This window comes from Erinaceus europaeus, chromosome 9, assembly GCF_950295315.1.
Source record: "Erinaceus europaeus chromosome 9, mEriEur2.1, whole genome shotgun sequence".
In the NCBI taxonomy this organism is placed as follows: Eukaryota; Metazoa; Chordata; class Mammalia; order Eulipotyphla; family Erinaceidae; genus Erinaceus; species Erinaceus europaeus.
In genome coordinates this window covers 10,021,160-10,039,465 of record NC_080170.1, presented here as the reverse complement: position 1 = coordinate 10,039,465, position 18,306 = coordinate 10,021,160, and the positions used below count along the sequence as shown (strand labels likewise).

General features: G+C 46.2%; 1 protein-coding gene across 1 annotated transcript in view; it reads right to left on the bottom strand.

The window, feature by feature from the left end:
- FAF2 (Fas associated factor family member 2) overlaps positions 1 to 18,306 on the bottom strand; it is a 55,683-nt gene that overhangs the window by 10,132 nt on the left and 27,245 nt on the right. The window contains exons 2-8 of the mRNA XM_007524357.2: positions 15,856 to 15,924; positions 12,916 to 13,050; positions 10,268 to 10,344; positions 7,881 to 8,019; positions 5,834 to 5,919; positions 5,646 to 5,737; positions 1,543 to 1,720 (exon numbers count right to left, since the gene is read on the bottom strand). Of these exons, the coding sequence (XP_007524419.1) occupies positions 1,543 to 1,720; positions 5,646 to 5,737; positions 5,834 to 5,919; positions 7,881 to 8,019; positions 10,268 to 10,344; positions 12,916 to 13,050; positions 15,856 to 15,924 (776 nt within the window). The remainder of the gene's footprint in view (positions 1 to 1,542; positions 1,721 to 5,645; positions 5,738 to 5,833; positions 5,920 to 7,880; positions 8,020 to 10,267; positions 10,345 to 12,915; positions 13,051 to 15,855; positions 15,925 to 18,306) is intronic.

The window sequence follows — 18,306 nt, the reverse complement described above, 5'->3', positions numbered from 1 at the left end:
CAGAATGTTAAATGTGGGGCAGGACGGTGGCACATGAGGTTGAGATCACATGTTAACATGCGCAAGGACCAGGGTTCAAGCTCCTGGTCCCCACCGGCAGGGGGGAAAGCTTCATAAGTGGTGAAGCAGGGCTGCAGGTGTCTCTTCATCTCCCTCTCCTTCCCCTCTCAGTTTCTTTATGTCTTATTAAGTAAAAAGAAAAAAAAGGGAGCATCAGGCGGTAGTGCAGGGGGTTAAGCACGCATGGCGCAAAGCACAAGGACCGGTGTAAGGATCCTGGTTGGAGCCCCCAGCTCCCCACCTGCAGGAGGAGTCGCTTCACAAGTGGTGAGGTAGGTCTGCAGGTGTCTTTCTCTCCCCCTCCTCTCCATTTCTCTCTGTCCTATCCAACAACAACGAAAGAAATAATAATGATAACAACAATAAACAACAAGGGCAACAAAGGGGAGGAAAGGGCCTCCAGGAGCAGTGGATTCATAGCGCAGGTACCAAGCCCCCGTGATCCTTTGGAGGCAAAGAAGCGCGCGCATGCGTGCGCGCGGGGTGTGTGTGTGTGTGTGTGTGTGTGTGTGTGTGTGTGATACAAAGGAAGAGGAGCACCAAAAGCCAAAAGCCACTGGTGTGTTGTGCAGGTCCCAAGCCCCAGCAACAGCCCTGGGAGGGTACAAACGACAAAGTACAAAAGAGCACTAGAATTACTGGAGATTTCAGATGCTGCCTCCTGCTCATGACAGCGACGCCCCCACCAGAAAAGCCAGTTCTGCTCTCCTCAGACTACTAGGGAGATTTCAAACTTCTGTGGTCCCCAACTCTCTACTATTAATGTGCATTACTTATTATGCGGGGAGAAGTTAGAGCCACCCATATATTTTACATCTCGGCTCGTCATACCAGGCTTCCCATTCTAAATTACACGGTATATTCTTTTGTTTTATTATTTTATTGCCTCCAGGGTTATTGCTGGGGCTCGGTGCCTGCACTACGAATCCACTGCTCCTGAAGGCCGTTTTCCCACATTGCTGCCCTTGTTGTTATCCCTGATGTTGCGGTTATTATTGTCATTGTTGTCATTCCTGTGGGATAGGACAGGGAGAAGCTGAGAGAGGAGGGGAGACAGAGAGGGGGACAGAAAGACAGACACCTGCAGACCTGCTTCACCGCCTGTGAAGCGACTCCCCTGCAGGTGGGGAGCCGGGGGCTTGAACCGGGATCCTTACGCCGGTCCTTGCGCTTTGTGCCATGTGCGCTTAACCCGCTGCGCTACTGCTCGACCCTCAATATATATTCTTCAACCTAGAGCTGTCTTTATTTTAAAACACAACTCCAAGAACAGATGGTCAGAAAGGGTTGTTCATAGAAAAATACATAAATATATCAACACTAAGTGGACAAGGCATCCAGCTAGCCATTCATGCATTACTGAAGCCGAAGTCAGACGGGTTTGTAGTATTACATAGGTTTTTAAAGCTGCTTGAGACACAGCCAGTCACTCAAATCTATAGCGGATCTCTCGCTGAGTTCTGGAAAGGAAACGCCCGGTACCTTTCTAGGCGTTCTGACACCAGGTAAGTCTGGTTTGCTTCCATGATAAATGTCAGCTGGTTGATGAGGTCGTCAGGTTGAAGGAGGCCCTCTAGCCGTCCTACCACTGTCATCCTCCGGTCCTTCAGCATAATCATGGCCAGGAACGGGTAAGTGTTCTCTCGTAAGGCCTGTGAGACTGACAGAAGGACCCGACATGTCAAGGCAGAAGAAGGATGAAAAAGATTTTACTCATTACTTCCATGATGAGTAAGAAAGAGCTGCTTTAGAAAAATGAAACGGGGAGGGGGAGGGGGTCGTCAGGCGGTAGTGCAGCAGGTTAAGCGCACTGGTTCGAGCCCCCCGGCTCCCTACCTGCAGGGGAGTCGCTTCGAAGGCGGTGAAGCGGGTCTGCAGGTGTCTTTCTTTCCCCCTCTCTGTCTTCCCTTCCTCTCTTGATTTCTCTCTGCCCTATCCAATAATGAACGACATCAACAATAATAATAACCACAACAAGGGCAACAAAACGGGGGGAAATGGCCTCCAGGAGCAGTGGATTCATGGTGTAGGCACTGAGCCCCAGCAATAACCCTGGAGGCAAAAAAAAAAAAAAAGAAAGAAAAGGGGATGGGGATGGGGATGGGAGGGATAGTGCACCGGGTTAAGCTCACATGGTAGGAAGCGCAAGGATCCGCTTAAGGATCCCAGTTCGAGCCCCCGGCTCCCCACCTACAGAAGGGTCACTTCACAAACGGTGACTATACACATGACCCACAGACATATCGGACATGTTCCTATTCACTCAGCACCAGAGAAATGCAAATTGAAACCACACTGAGGTTCCACCTCACACCTGTGAGAATGGGCTCCATCACTAGACAAGAGAAGGTCAGTGCTGGAGAGGACGTGGAGAGAGAGGAGCTCTACTGCACTGCTGCTGGGAGTGCGGACTGGTGCAGCCACTCTGGAGAACAGTGTGGAGAATCCTTACACAAACACAGACGGAAATGCCACAGGACCCAGCAGCTGCACGGCTAGGCATTTACCCTAAAGATAACAACACTGATTCGAAGGGATATGTGTACCCCCATGTTCACAGCAGCTTTATTCACAATAGCAAAAACCTGGAAACAACCAAAATGCCCTTCGACAGATGACTGGGTGAAAAAGTTATGGGACATACCTTCAACAGAGTATTATGCAGCATTAAAAAAGGTGATAGTGTGTCCTTTGTGATAAAGTGGATGAAATTGGAGGTCATGCTTAGTGAAGCAAGTCAGTAAAGGACAACTACAGAGTGTTTTCACTCATATACAGAATATAGAGAATTAAATATATACATGTGATAAAAAAAATCAACCCATTTTAAAGACTGTGGGGGAACTGTAGTGGTTATCTATAGGATCTATGGGGTAGGGATGGGGACACAGACCTTTAGTGATGGGAGTGTTGGAGAAAGGAAGGAAGGAAGGAAGGAAGGAAGGAAGGAAGGAAGGAAGGAAGGAAGGAAGGAAGGAAGAAAGAAAGGAAGAGAGAGAGAGAGAGAGAGAGAGAGAAGGAAAGAAAGGAAGAAAGGAAAGAAGAAAGAAAAGAAAAGAAAAGAAAAGAGAAGAGAAGAGAAGAAAAGAAAGAAGGGGGGAGGGAGGGAGGAAGGAAGATGGGTTAAGCACCGGTGGCGCAAAGCGTAAGGACTGGTGTCAGGATCCCGGTTCGAGCCCCTGGCAGGGGAGTCGCTTCACAGGCGGTGAAGCAGGTCTGCAGGTGTCTATCTTTCTCTCTCCCTCTCTGTCTTCCCCTCCTCTCTCCATTTCTCTCTGTCCTATCCAACAACAACGACATCAGTAACAACAACAATAATAACTACAACGATAAAAATAAGGGCAACAAAATGGAACAAATATTAAAAAAAAAGAAAGGTCAAACCATATCTGTGGCCTTGGGAGAACTACAGCGGTTTCCAATGGAGGGAATGGAAATGGGATTGTGCCTGTTATCTCATAATTTTGTAAATTAATGCTGAATCACTAATAAATAAGAGAGAGAGAGACTCCTGCAGCACTGCTCCACCAGTCGTGAAACTTGTCATGTGTGTGTGAGGTGAGGGTACTGTAAAGGTTATGCAAAGAGACTCTTGTGCCTGGGGGGGTCGGGCGGTGGCGCAGTGGGTTAAGCGCATGTGGCGCAAAGTGCAGGGACCGGCGTAAGGATCCCGGTTCGAGCCCCTGGCTCCCCACCTGCAGGGGAGTTGCTTTACAGGCGGTGAAGCAGGTCTGCAGGTGTCTATCTTTCTCTCCCCTTCTCTGTCTTCCCCTCCTCTCTCCATTTCTCTCTGTCCTATCCAACAACGAACTGCGTCAACAAGGGCAATAATAATAGCCACAACGAAGCTACAACAAGGGCAACAAAAGGGGGGAAAAAATGGCCTCCAGGAGCGGTGGATTCATGGTGCAGGCACCGAGCCCAGCAATAACCCTGGAGGAGGGGAAAAAAAAAAAAAAAGAGAGAGAGACTCTTGTGCCTGAGGCTTCAAAGTCCCAGGTTCAATCCCCCACACCACCTTAAGCCAGAGCTGAGCAGTGTTCTGGTTAAAAAACAAACAAACAAACAAAAAAACAGTAATGTGTGCACTTAACCAGGTGCACCACCACCCAGCCCCAGTTCCATTAATTTTTCACTCAAAGAGACATACTGGTATGTTCAGTTATGGAGCAATTGATATTCAGGATTATTCTATGTTCAAACTTAAATTCCAGGGATGGGAGCAGGATGATAGTAGAAAGAGAAGGAGAAAGTGGTGGAGGAGGAGGAGAAGGGGAAGAAAGGAGGAAGGGGAAGGAGGGGTGGCGGTGCACTTGGTTGAACACACATGTTACAATGTGCAAGAACCTGGGTTCAAGCCCCCAGTCCTCACCTGCAGGGAGAAAGCCTCACAAATGGTGAAGCAATGCTGCAGGTGTCTCTCTCTCTCTCTCACTCTCTCTCTCTCACCCTCTTCCTCTCAATTTCTGGTTGTCTTCATCTAACAAGTAAATAAAGATAATAAGAAGGAAGGGGAAAGGAAGGAAGGAAGGAAGGAAGGAAGGAAGGAAGGAAGGAAGGAAGGAAGGAGGCAGGAAGGAAAGAACTGCTCTAATCCCAGCTGGGAAAGTAGGAAAGTAGGGAGGTATCATTTACTCTGTCTAACTGTTCCCCTCTAGTTCCTCCCTCCCTAGATTTACTAATTGGGGGTGGGGGTGGGAACAAGAGAATCACTCAAGCTTCATCCTCTGCACCACTTCCAGAGCCACCTTCTAGTTCCTTCATTTTATTGCTGTTGCATAATTATGTCCTTATTCCCTAGTAGTCTGACGAGAGCAGAACTGGCTTTTCTGGTGGGGGCGTCGCTGTCATGAGCAGGAGGCAGCATCTACTTGATGAGCAGGAAAGGACTTACCAAGCCTGCCTATTATAGCTCAGCATATTTCCCCCATGTGTCAGGGGTCAAATGCAAAGGAGAGAAGGCAGCAAGGGAAGGATTGGAGAGAAGAGAGAGAGAGAGAGAGAGCATTGCTAGGAGTGTAAGGCAACAACGATGACATCAACAACAAGAATAACTACAACAATAAAAGAAGAGCTACAAAAGGGGAAAAAAAATTAAAAAGAAAAAAAAAAAAGAAGTATCCTTAGGAGTGGTCCAGGAGGTGGCCCAGTGGATAAAACGCTGTACTTTCAAGCATGAAGTCCTAAGTTCAATCCCTGACAGCACATGTACCAGGGTGATGTCTGATTCTTTCTCTCTTTCCTATCTTTCTCATCTCATAAATAAATAAATACTATATAACCATCCTTACGGTCAGTGAGATGGCTGTTCTGCCACGCACGCCACCCAGACTGTGGCCCCCACTACACCATATGCAACTATGAAAGCACCGAAGGAAGTTCTTTTGCTGTTGTGTCTCTCCATCTCTCTGAGCTACAGTCCTTGGGATGGCAGGACCACCAAAAGCATTAAATGAGATGCATGTATAAAAAGCCACCAGTGCTATGTCTACCACAGAATAACCAAGCTTCCAGTGGCTCAACTCTTCCCGATTCTTCCAAAGCTATCAACACAAGCTCAATGAAGCGAGAGTAGCACGACTTACCCCTATAGCCCTCGGGCTTGTTTGTAGAGCATGCCCAGAAGAGCATCCTGGTGTTTATCAGCGAGATAACTTCAGGTGCACAGAGTGTGGTGCTATGGAGAGGGGTGAAAAGGACATGAGAAATGCTTGAATACAAACCATCGGCAGAGAAGGAGAGAACAGAGGAAGCAAACAGTCAAGCCACTTACCGACAGAACTCATCAGAGTCCTGGTGATCGTCGCCGTGAAGATAAACCAACAGGAATCGTAGCTCCCGCTTGGCGTCATTCAGAGCCTAGGAGAGGCAGAAGACCGCAAATTACCACCAGGACTGACCCCTAGGCTTCTAGCTAGAAGAAGAAGCCTAATGGATAAAGTTCCATGTCTAGGGACAAAAAGAGACATGGGGGAGAAAGGGCGAGCAAGGGACCCAGAACATTCCTGGGCTCTCACCTTCGTGCCCTTGGCCCTTTTCTCCCCGTCGAAAGTTCATGCTAGCAAACTTTAATAAAAAGCTTTTAGTGTTGTTAGGACTTAAACTGTACCAGGCAAGTGAGAGTAGATGGTCTGACAAGCAATGGTTCTGAACAAGTCACAGAAAAGCCAGCAGTTCCGAGTCTAAAGAGAGTGAGCATGTGAAAAGGAGGTGGGATTTTGCCACTTTACAGCTGTACCGTCCTTACAGAGGAGCAAACACTAGGGCGAGCTGCTCTCAGAGCACATATAAAGCAATAAGGAGGGGCCAGGGGACACAAAGGCATTCTAAAGAGTGTGGAGGTGGGTCAAAAGGTCACCAGAGGGAGTCGGGCAGTGGCACAGCAGGTGAAGCGCACGTGGTGCAAAGCACAAGAACTGGCACAAGGATCCCCGATGAAGGCCCCGGCTCCCCACCTGCAGGGGGTCGCTTCACAAGCGGTGAAGCAGGTCTGCAGGTGTCTATCTTTCTCTCTCCCTCTCTGTCTTCCCTTCCTCTCTCCATTTCTCTCTGTTCTATCCAACAATGACAACATCAATAACAACAACAACAACAAAAACAAGGGCAACAAAAAATGGAAAATGAATAAATATTTAAAAACAAAAAAATAATAAAAAAAAAAAGTTCATCAGGTCTTAGTGTCTGAGTCCTGCGTTTGCTTTCAGATTTGCACACAAGCACACTGCAATTCAATTCAGATTTCCAGAATGAGACGGCAACACCCTTCTCATCCATGCCTCTCTGAGTACTGAGCACAGTGCTTGGCTCAGTAGGGGATTAACACTTGCTAAGAGCAGCTGGTGAGGGGACTGACAGTGAGAAACAGCAGACTGTGGGAGAAATAAAGCGGAAGTGAGAATAAGCATTTTCTCCTTTCTCCAGATAGATTAAGCATCCTGGAGGCTGCCAAACAGAATCACTCTCTGGTCTATGTCCACGGTGTTACTGCTATATTTTTCTTTTGCAAACTGGGACTATGCCTAACACCCAGAGAACTCTCCATTTCCACCCCTGAGAGGCAGCAAAGGTGTCTGTGTGGCTTGGGTTGAATGAGATGTGCTGTCTGAGTCTCCAGTCTCTGTCCTTATTCAGCTCCGCGAGGACTCAGGATGACTTAGGCTCTGCCTTCTGGGGATTTACAGTGTGCTACAGGAGATAAGATACAGCACAAACAACTACAACACAAGCAGAATGTGAAGCTGTTCTAGGTTATAAAAACAACTATAAGGTACAAGAAGAACGATTACTGCTTTAGATTCTAAAGGAGGGCTGGGGAGACAGACCATGCCTGAGGCTCCGAGGGTCCAGGTTCAATCCCTGGCACCCGCATAGCCAGAGCTGAGCAGTGCTCCAGTAATAATAATGACAAGGAAACCAGGGCAGGGCCAAATGACTGGGAAAAGGCATACGAGGAGAGTGGCATGAATGGGTTGAAAGATGGGCAAGATTCCAATTAGCAAAAATGTGGAGGGCATTCCAGGTGGAGGGAACAGCAAACGCAAAGACACAGAGATGGCCTTTGGTCAGAATATGCTCAGGCAGTGGTCCAGCCGGAACGTAGGGTGTGGGGAGACAAGCTGTGTGCAAGAAAGACCTCAACCGCAGTTTGCAATCTGATCAAGGAGGGCCCAGCTAACAAGTCTGGTCTTTTCCCCTGTAAGCAGTGAGGAGCTCGTTAAGGCTTCTGAGTCAAGAACGACATGATCAGTGCTGGGCTGGGCTTTCCTCTGAGGACAGAATCATATCAGTAAGTTGGCATCTATGTCGTTTGTGGCACTGACCTGGCTGTACGTTCCCTGGTAGAAGACAGGGTGTGCCCTCCCATATTTCTCTTCAAAAGAGTGCATAAATGAAACAATGTCCCCAACGGGATCGGTGACCCGGCTGCGAGGGTCAGGCCGTATAAAACGAAGAGCAAACCTGGGGAGGAAGGAATAAATATCACATGAATCAGCTTACTGTGGCTCAGGGATGCGGGTGGTCTGTGAGTGAACTGTCCAACCTGGGGGTGAAGCCTGGCTCCAAAGCTGCAGTGGAGCAAGTCCGGTCCCCACTGGCTGTTCAGAGGAATGCAAGCTATTGGAACCCTGCTAACACAACCCTGAGTGCTTTTTGCAGCAAAATTTTGGGTGAAAAGGATTAAGAGAAAAAAGCACAACATCCAAAAAGGCCGTGGGTCAGACTGTGCCCCCCACTGTTAGGGCACTCATCATCTAACCCGCCGGCGCCAGGCTCACGGAGCTATCTAAGCTAAAATGAATGCAATGCAAACCCCCGAGTTTCGCCACATTACGTGCGCAGCGCGGGACACTGCAGATTCGGAACATCCCATCATGCCAGGAAGCCCTGCTGGCCGATGCTGTGTGAACAGAAATTGTCTCTTTCTGGCTCTCCTCCCTGCCTCTCTTCCCTTCTACTGGGATTATGGATTTTCACTTTGTACCTGAGCTGTCCATATCATGGAGAGGGAACATCAATCCTTCAACTCTAGCCCTAACCCGCAGCCATGATTTACCTGCTCTTCAAAGGGGCAAGTAAGTTCTGCATGATGATGTGTGGCTGGTGGCACCCATGGAGGAAGGTCATAGAGCTGGTCTGGATTTGGAGCTCTGACAGCTACCACAAGGTGAAACGGGCCTGTTTCTAAAGAGCTCCTCTTACTGTATTTGAACACCACCATTTCTCTCTCCTCTGGGTTTTCACAGAAGGCAATGGGGCAGAGGCTGGGTATGTCTATGTGCTCTCCAACACCAAGTACTTGCTTGGATGATACAGTTGCATTAACATTAGTAACACATGCCATGCATAACTTTTTCTAGGAAAAGCAAACACTATTCACAGAATCGCAGACTTTTCAGCACGCAAGAGGTGACTAAGCTGTGATATTTTCCTTATCAAATTCTGAGCCAGGTCCTTACCCCCTCAACAAAGCCCCTCTGTGTACACAACTTCGTGTGGGGTTTTTTTTTCCCCCCTGAATGATCAACTCAAATTCACTGACATACAGATTCCAGATCAAAACAAGTGTAAGAAGTTGTGTATGTGGGGAGAGATCAGAAGTCATTGAGAAAGTTCTTGTCGCAACAGTGGTTTCTGAAATAAGGTCGTTTGGGGTCATTTGATCATTCTTTAAGTTTTCAAATGCTGACAAATGAAAGGCTTTTGCTGTTTTGTTTCTCACTGCAACATGCCCCCATATCCCACACAATTTAGGGAGAATCGTGTTAAGTAGAGATGTCATCTTCATCTTGTCAGCCTTCATTTCCATTTTGAAGGTCTGACATGCTCGTTCTAAAATGAAATAGGTACTAATTAATTAACTGGTGACCAATAAAAACTCCTCTAGAGCAAGGACACCAAGGGTGGAGGTATTATTGTCCAATGCTTGCACTACTGTAGCTGCTCAAGTGAGGTCCCTGGCCTCCATGCGAGGCAAAGGTTATCCAGTATTTGGAGGGAGCAGAGGGTGTCCTGTACATAAAATTACACCTTCCAGCTCCATCCAGAGGCCCGGGCGCTCATAAACTTAGGTATGGGGTCATCAACTGCTCAGTTCTCGGACACACACACACCAAGTCTGACGTGCCAGGAACCTGGGCCCTCTTGATACTGTCTAGCCCTGGTGCTTCTCCAGCTTCCGGTACTGAGCTCTCTGGTCCACAAAGAAAGTGAGAGGAAATAGGAAGGTGTGAAACAAAGGGGCAGGTACATGTATAGATATAACTGCACCTATTTATATGGGAAGCGTTCCAGTGTCAGCTCCCTACGGGCTGCCGGGACAGTGAGACACTTAAGGAGTGGATAGAGGGTGAAACCGCTCTGCAGGAATCTCAGAGCAAGAGAACTTGCTGGGATCAGAACAGTCAGATGGAGCTGATGGGGTGTGATGGTTTAGGGTAAAAGTTAGAAGGGATGTGAAACCAGGAGATAGTGCTGGTTAGAAAGGAAAGCTTTCTGAGGGGCTAGAGGTGACAGACATGATGGGCTGAGGAAGGATAACGACTGATGTAGGGAGACTGGCTGCTGGAAATTCCTGGTCACAGTATCTGTGACTACTTTTGAACCATTTCCAGTATTTCACACTATGTGAAAAGTCTGATCAGAAGAGTCTTCAATCTGTTCTTACATCAGCCCTGTGGTTCAAACATATAAACACAGAAGTACATACCGAAATATGTCAAGTATTGTGTAGTAGGTAAACCGGAATGGAAGCATTATCAAGTAATAACCCCATCCGAGCAGTCCCTGAAATTTCAAAACACAAAGTTAGACGCCACTCTCTCCATCCTACACAGGAAGAGCAGGAAAGATCATTACTGTGATCCAGAAGGAAGCACAGCAAATAGTGCTGGGCGCTCAAGTATGAGGTCCCATGTTCAATCCCTAGCATTGCATTTGTCACATGATGCTCCCACCCCCACCCCAATAAGAGCACTGTTCGATTACTCAGCTCTGGGTTTTGGTGGCTAGGGATTAAACTGAGGACTTTGGAACCTCAGGTATGAAAGTCTTTTTGCATTACCATTATGCTATCTCCCCTGCCCATTCTTACTCTTTCTAAAATGAATAAATCTTAGGAAAAAGAAAGGTAAGTACCATTATTACTATCACAAACACTATATACAAATGACAGTACATTAACCATTAACGACTAGTGTCATATATGTCTCTACAGTTTACCAGGAGTTTCTCTATGTCACGCTGTTAACCCAAGGCCCCCCATGTCTATGGGAAGGGAGCTTGAGGCTCCTGGAATAATGTAACTGCTCAAGGAATCTCTGTTCTCCAAAACCACTAGGAAGTTCCACTTTTTAAACACTGCAAATATTCTAGAAAAAGGAATGAAGATGGAATACATTTTAACTGCTGCCTAGGTCACAGGGCGTGTTTCCTCTGGAGTTCATGATGGATGTGCACAGAAAACTCCTTAACTGAGACTGTGGGATATGCGGGGGGGGGGGGGGGGTTGTCTTCACTCACCTCTGGACCCGCAACACCAAAATACCTGGCATTCTGGAGCACTCTTAATGAGCCTTGAACTAAAAGCACATCCTTGCTACCAGAGTTCGAGAATAACTCAAATGCTCAAGTGTGGGGGCCAAGGCCTCCCCAAAGAGCCCATGCTACACTTCCCTAGAAGCAGCTTAAAATTAAGTGAGACGACAAGGACTTCAACAGCCATGGGGAGAAGACAGCTCACCCCGTAGGGCATGCACCCTGGATTAAGCACTGGCACATCAGGAGGCAGAGCTGTGGAGTCTCTCCCTCCCCCCTTCTATACAGAAGAAAAGAAGGGAAAAGGTGGTATAGCAGCCATGGTATTATTATCATTTTTTTGCACATGTATGAACCCCCCCCCCCAAAATGAAATGAAATGAAATAAAAACCCTTGGTAGATCTTTTAGGTTGAAATGGATACTCTTAGGACAGCAAGCACTTACTTGGATAGTGCGCTGCTTTTGCCATGTGCGAGATTCAAGTCTGACCTCAGCCCCTACTGCAGTGAAAGAACCGGTGCCTTTGTCTCTATTTTGGGGGGGAGACACTCCAGGGGCTCGGTAGTGGTGCAACTCGTTAAGCACACACATCATATCACAAGGACCGGGGTTCAAGCCCCTGGTCCCCACCTGTGGGAGCAGAAGCTTCCCAAACAGTGAAGCAGTGCTGCAGCTATGTATCTCCCTATCTCCCCCTTTCCTCTCAAGTTAGGTCTCTATCATAAATTTTAAAATAATAAAAATAATAAATTTAAAAAGACACACTAGAAGGCAAACTTGCTGGGTAAGGAGCAGGCACTGCCATGGACACAACCCAGGTTCAAGTTCTAGCACTAGGACAACCAAGGAGTTTTCAGTGCTGTGTCATTTCTCTTTCTCTCTCTAAACAGAAAAGGATGGACTGGAGCAGTAAAAAATCATCTACATGGGAGTCGGGCTGTAGCTCACGCGGTTAAGCGCAGGTGGCACAAAGCACAAGGACGGCATAAGGATCCCGGTTCGAGCCCCCGGCTCCCCACCTGCAGGGGAGTCGCTTCATAATCTTTCTCTCCCCCTCTCTGTCTCCCCCTCCTCTCTCCATTTCTGTCTGTCCTATCCAACTACGACAACATCAATAACTACAACAATAAAGACTTTTTAAAAAGGGGCAACAAAAAGGAATAATTTTTTTTTAATTTTTAAATATTTATTGATTTTCCCCTTTTTGTTGTCCTTGTTTTTCATTGTTGTTGTGGTTATTATTGTTGTTGTCGTCGTTGTTGGATAGGACAGAGAGAAATGGAGAGAGGAGGGGAAGACAGGAGGAGAGAAAGGTAGACACACCTGCAGACCTGCTTCACTGCCTGTGAAGCGACTCACCTACAGATGGGGAGCTGGGGCTCTAACCGTGATCCTTACGCCGGTCCTTGCGCTTTGCGTGAGCCACGTGCACTTAACCTGCTGCACTACTGCCCGACTCCCAAATAAATTAAAAAAAAAAAAAAATCATCTACATGTGAGGCCCTAGGTCCACAAAGAAAAAAAAAGAGAGCTAATAAATATGTGGCGAATACTTTAGACAAGTTAAAAAGCTAGGTATTCAAAACACACACACACACACACACACTCTCTCTCACTCCAAATAACTGGTAATGAAAAATGAAAAGATAGTAACTGTATCAATTCATTATGGGATCAAGAACAAAAAAACCAAAAATCTACCTATGACTGAGATATAATTAACAGGCCCACATTCTAAATATTTCTTTCGCTCTTTTATAAAAAGATCAATGTAACCAAAACAAGGAGTGTGTGGATCCCCAGCCATGAAATAACTTGCCCTCGGCTGTGGTCTTGAGACAACATAGCTGTAGATCCTGTGGTCGGCTGTGTTAACCTGCAGGGGCCGGGGTGGAGGGGGGTTGAAAACGCTTGGGACGCCCTCTTGCTCATTCAATCTGTCCTGGACGGCAGCCTGAGGAGGGAAGCGAGAAGCAAGAATTACCAGACACGTGCAGACCAACCTAAGAGGAGCTGAGGCCACTAATGCTCGGTGTTTGGAAGCAGGTCACCCACCATTCAGGTCACTGAGAGGCGTGGCTGTCACAGAGACACGGTGTGGTCATGGCTACAGAACTACTAGCACTAGGCTCATGCAGGGAACTCAGTGGGAAGCTGCCTTTACGCAGTGAGCGCGTTGCTCGTCCTCAGAAGGTACATGCGTGTGTGAGGCCAGGATGGTGTGTCACAGCACAGCCTAAGGAAACAGCCGCAGAGATGGTGCAGCTGAGCGGGCCTGAGGCATGGTGTCTGACAGGAGCAATGACTCTGGAGCAGAGACAGCCTCACTGCAGCTTAGTTCCCCACTCAGCTGCTTTGCTTTGGTTTTGCTTTTATTATTTTATCTTTCTTTTTTAAATATTATTTATTTATTAGAAAGATAGGAGAAGAGAAAGAATCAGACATCACTTTGGTACATGTGCTGCCGGGAATCGAACTCAGGACCTCATGCTTGAGTCTAATGCCTTAGCCACTGTGCCACCTCCCAGACCACATTATTATTATTATCGTCATCATTATTATTAATTATTATTATTATTAGCCTCCAGGGTTATCACTGGAGGTCGGTTCCTACACTACGAGCCCACTGCTTCTGGAGACCATTTTTCCTTTTTTGTTGTTGTTGTTGCCCTTGTTTTTATTGTTATTGCTGTTGGATAGGACAGAGAGAAATTGAGAGAAGAGAGAAAGACAGAGAGGAGGAGAGAAAGACAAGACACCCGCAGACCTGCTTCACCACCTGTGAAGCGACCCCCCTGCAGGTGGGGAGCCTTGAGCCGGGATCCTCACACCAGTCCTTGCACTTTGCGCCATCATGTGCGCTTAACTGGCTGCGCTACTGCCCGGCCCACTTTGGCTTCTGAGTCTCACCATCCTCGTGTGCAAAATAAGGATCTATCTCTCAGGGCTCACTTGAAAACTGACCGAGATGACTACACATCTATACATTTACCACACTAAAGATTCTTTTTGAAATATGAAATGCTTTGTGAATTTGCATCCTTATACTGGAGACATGCTAAACTTCTCTGCTGTGTTCCAATTTTTTTTAGTGTATATATAGCTGTAGTGTGCACCACATAAAGATTAATGGCAAACAGAAGATACTGGGGGGGGGGGGGGAGAGACATACATACAATTCTGCCTCTGAAAAAGTAACTTTGTCAAGTGTAACAAATACCCTGGTTTTCCATCTTTTCTGTAAGCTACTGGGCGATCATCTATTTTTGTTACTGGATTCTAGAGCTGGGCTGGCTCTCCAGGGCCTTTGGGCAATACAGAAGCGGTCAACCCGGCCGGAGAAGAGGTCGATCAGAAGCAAATTCGTCATGCTGTGAAAACCTGGAAGCTGAAGCTCAGGTGAGGGTGCCGGCTTCCACAGGAGAAGAATATGGACCCTTAGAGCTTGAACAAGACTGCTCATGTGTCTGTCCCTTTAGCTGACTTCAGTCTGTACTCTTCCTGTGTAAACCACAACTGTAAGAATACTAGTTCCCTTAGTCTGGGAAGTAGTGCAGTGACAGGGCTTTGGACTCTCAGGCATGAGGTCCTGAGTTCGATCCCCAGGAGCACATGTGCCAGAGTGATGTCTGGTTCTTTCTCCTCCTATCTTTCTCATTAATAAATAACACCTTAAAAAAAGAGGGGGGTGGGGACAGAGGGTAGGTAGCATAATGGTTATGCAAACAGATTCTAATGCCGGAGGCTCCAAAGTCCCAGGTTCAATCGCCTGTACCACCATAAGCCAGAGCTGAGCAGTGCTCTGGTTAAAAAAAAATTTTTTTTTAATGTGCTTATGTTATCAGTCATCAGAAAAATGCAAATCAAGGGACTCAGGCTGTAGAACAGTGGGTTAAGCGCAGGTGGCGCAAAGCACAAGGACCAGATCAAGGATCCTGGTTGGAGCCCCAGCTCCCCACCTGCAAGGGGGTCACTTCACAGAGGTGAAGCAGGTCTACAGGTGTCTGTCTTTCTCTCCCCCTCTCTGTCTTTCCCTCCTCTCTCCATTTCTCTCTGTCCTATCCAACAACAACGACAACAATAAAACAACAAGGGCAACAAAAGGGAATAAGTAAATAAAAAAAAAATGCAAATCAAAATCTTAACACGCCAGCCCATACTGGGAATGGTCATAAGATTAAAAACAGCACTAGTTGGTCAACAACTTGTTTGGCTTTGTATGTTCACTCTCTTGTCAGCCACCAGGTTCCAGAGGCTAGCAGGATGCCGACCAGACTTCCCTGGACAGACAACCCCACCAATGTGTCCTGGAGCTCCGCTTCCCCAGGACCCCACTCTGGGGCTGGAGTATGGATCGACCTGTCAACGCCCATGTTCAGCGGGGAAGCAATTACAGAAGCCAGACCTTCCACCTTCTGTATCCCGCAATGACCTTGGGTCCATACTCCCAGATAAAGAATAGGAAAGCTATCGGGGGAGGGGATGGGATACAGAGTTCTGGTGGTGGGAATTGTGTGGAGTTGTATCCGTCTTATCCTATGGTTTTGTTAATGTCTCCTTTTTTAAATAAATAAATTAAAATTAAAAAAACAACAGTGCTAGCGGGAGCTGGGTGGTAGGGCAGCGGGTGAAGTACAGGTTGCGCAAAGCGCAAGTAAGGCCAGAGGTCTGATCCCCAGGGTCAGGTGTGCTCTGGCCACTCTCATAAGGCAAACACAAATGAAATAAGTAAATGAAGCCCAGAATGAACCTACTGTACCTCGATGTTCCAGTTATGTTGTTCCAAAGTGTGGCGACATTGATCCATAGATTCTATGCCAGTCAGATCCTGAAGAGGAAAAAAATTACTCAGGGCAAATCCAACCAAAAACCACATGGTCATATCAATAGACGCAGAGAAAGCCTTTGACAAAATACAACATCCCTTGATGACCAAAACACTACAAAAAATGGGAATAGATGGAAAATTCCTGAAGATAGTGGAGTCTATATATAGCAAACCTACAGCCAACATCATACTCAATGGTGAAAAACTGGAAGCATTTCCCCTCAGATCAGGTACTAGACAGGGCTGCCCACTATCACCATTACTATTCAACATAGTGTTGGAAGTTCTTGCCATAGCAATCAGGCAGGAGCAAGGAATTAAAGGCATACAGATTGGGAGAGAAGAAGTCAAACTCTCCCTATTTGCAGATGACATGATAGTATACATAGAAAAACCTAAGGAATCTAGCAAGAAGCTTTTGGAAATCATCAGGCAATACAGTAATGTGTCAGGCTATAAAATTAACATTCAAAAGTCAGTGGCATTCCTCTATGCAAACACTAAGTTAGAAGAAATTGAAATCCAGAAATCAATTCCTTTTACTATAGCAACAAAAACAATAAAATATCTAGGAATAAAACTAACCAAAGAAGTGAAAGACTTAAATACTGAAAATTATGAGTCACTACTCAAGGAAATTAAAAAAGACACAAAGAAGTGGAAAGATATTCCATGTTCATGGGCTGGAAGAATTAACATCATCAAAATGAATATACTACCCAGAGCCATATACAAATTTAATGCTATCCCCATCAAGATCCCAAGCACATTTTTTAGGAGAATAGAACAAATGTTTATCTGGAACCAAAAAAGACCTAGAATTGCCAAAACAATCTTGAGAAAAAAGAACAGAACCGGAGGCATCACACTCCTAGATCTCAAATTGTATTATATGGCCATTGTCATCAAAACTGCTTGGTAGCTTTGGGTCCATGATTGCTCAACAATTTGTTGGCTTCGTATGTTTACTCTCTTTTCAGTCACCAGGTTCCAGATGTCATCAGGATGCCGGCCAGGCTTCCCTAGACTGAAGACCCCACCAATGTGTCCTGGAGCTCAGCTTCCCCAGAGACTCACCCTACTAGGGAAAGAGAGAGGCAGACTGGGAGTATGGACCGACCAGTCAACGCCCATGTTCAGCGGGGAAGCAATTACAGAAGCCAGACCTACCTTCTGCAACCCACAATGACCCTGGGTCCATGCTCCCAGAGGGATAGAGAATGGGAAAGCTATCAGGGGAGGGGGTGGGAAATGGAGATTGGGTGGTGGGAATTGTGTGGAATTGTACCCCTCCTACCCTATGGTTTTGTTAATTAATCCTTTCTTAAATAAAAAATAAGATTAAAAAAAAAACTGCTTGGTACTGGAACATGAATAGTCATACTGACCAGTGGAATAGAATTGAGAGCCCAGAGGTAAGCCCCCATACCTATGGACATATAATCTTTGACAAAGGGGCCCAGACTATTCAATGGGGAAAAGCAGTCTCTTCAACAAATGGTGTTGGAAAAAATGGGTTGAAACATGCAGAAGAATGAAACTGAACCATTATATTTCATCAAATACAAAAGTAAATTCCAAGTGGATCAAGGACTTCAATGTTAGACCACAAACTATCAGATACTTAGAGGAAAATATTGACAAAACTCTTTTCCACATAAAATTTAAAGACATCTTCAATGAAACGAATCCAATTACAAAGAAGACTAAGACAAGTATAAACCTATGGGACTACATCAAATTAAAAAGCTTCTTCACAGCTAAAGAAACTACTACCCAAACCAAGAGACCCCTCACAGAATGGGAGAAGATTTTTACATGCCATACATCAGACAAGAGGCTAATAACCAGAATATATAAAGAACTTGCAAATCTCAACAACAGGACAACAAATAACCCCATCCAAAAATGGGGGGAGGACATGGACAGAGTATTCACCACAGAAGAGATCCAGAAGGCCGAGAAACACATGAAAAAAATGCTCCAAGTCTTTGATTGTCAGAGACATGCAAATCAAGACAATAATGAGATACCACTTCACTCCTGTGAGAATGTCATACATCAGAAAAGGTAACAGCAGCAAATGCTGGAGAAGGTGTGGGGTCAAAGGAACCCTCCTACACTGCTGGTGGAAATGTCAATTGGTCCAACCTCTGTGGAGAACAGTCTGAAGAACTCTCAAAAGGCTAGAAATGGACCTACCCTATGATCCTGCAATTCCTTTCCTGGGGATATATCCTAAGGAACCCAACACACCCATCCAAAAAGATCTGTGTACACATATGTTCTTGGCAGCACAATTTGTAATAGCCAAAACCTGGAAGCAACCCAGGTGTCCAACAACAGATGAGTAGCTGAGCAAGTTGTGGTATATATACACAA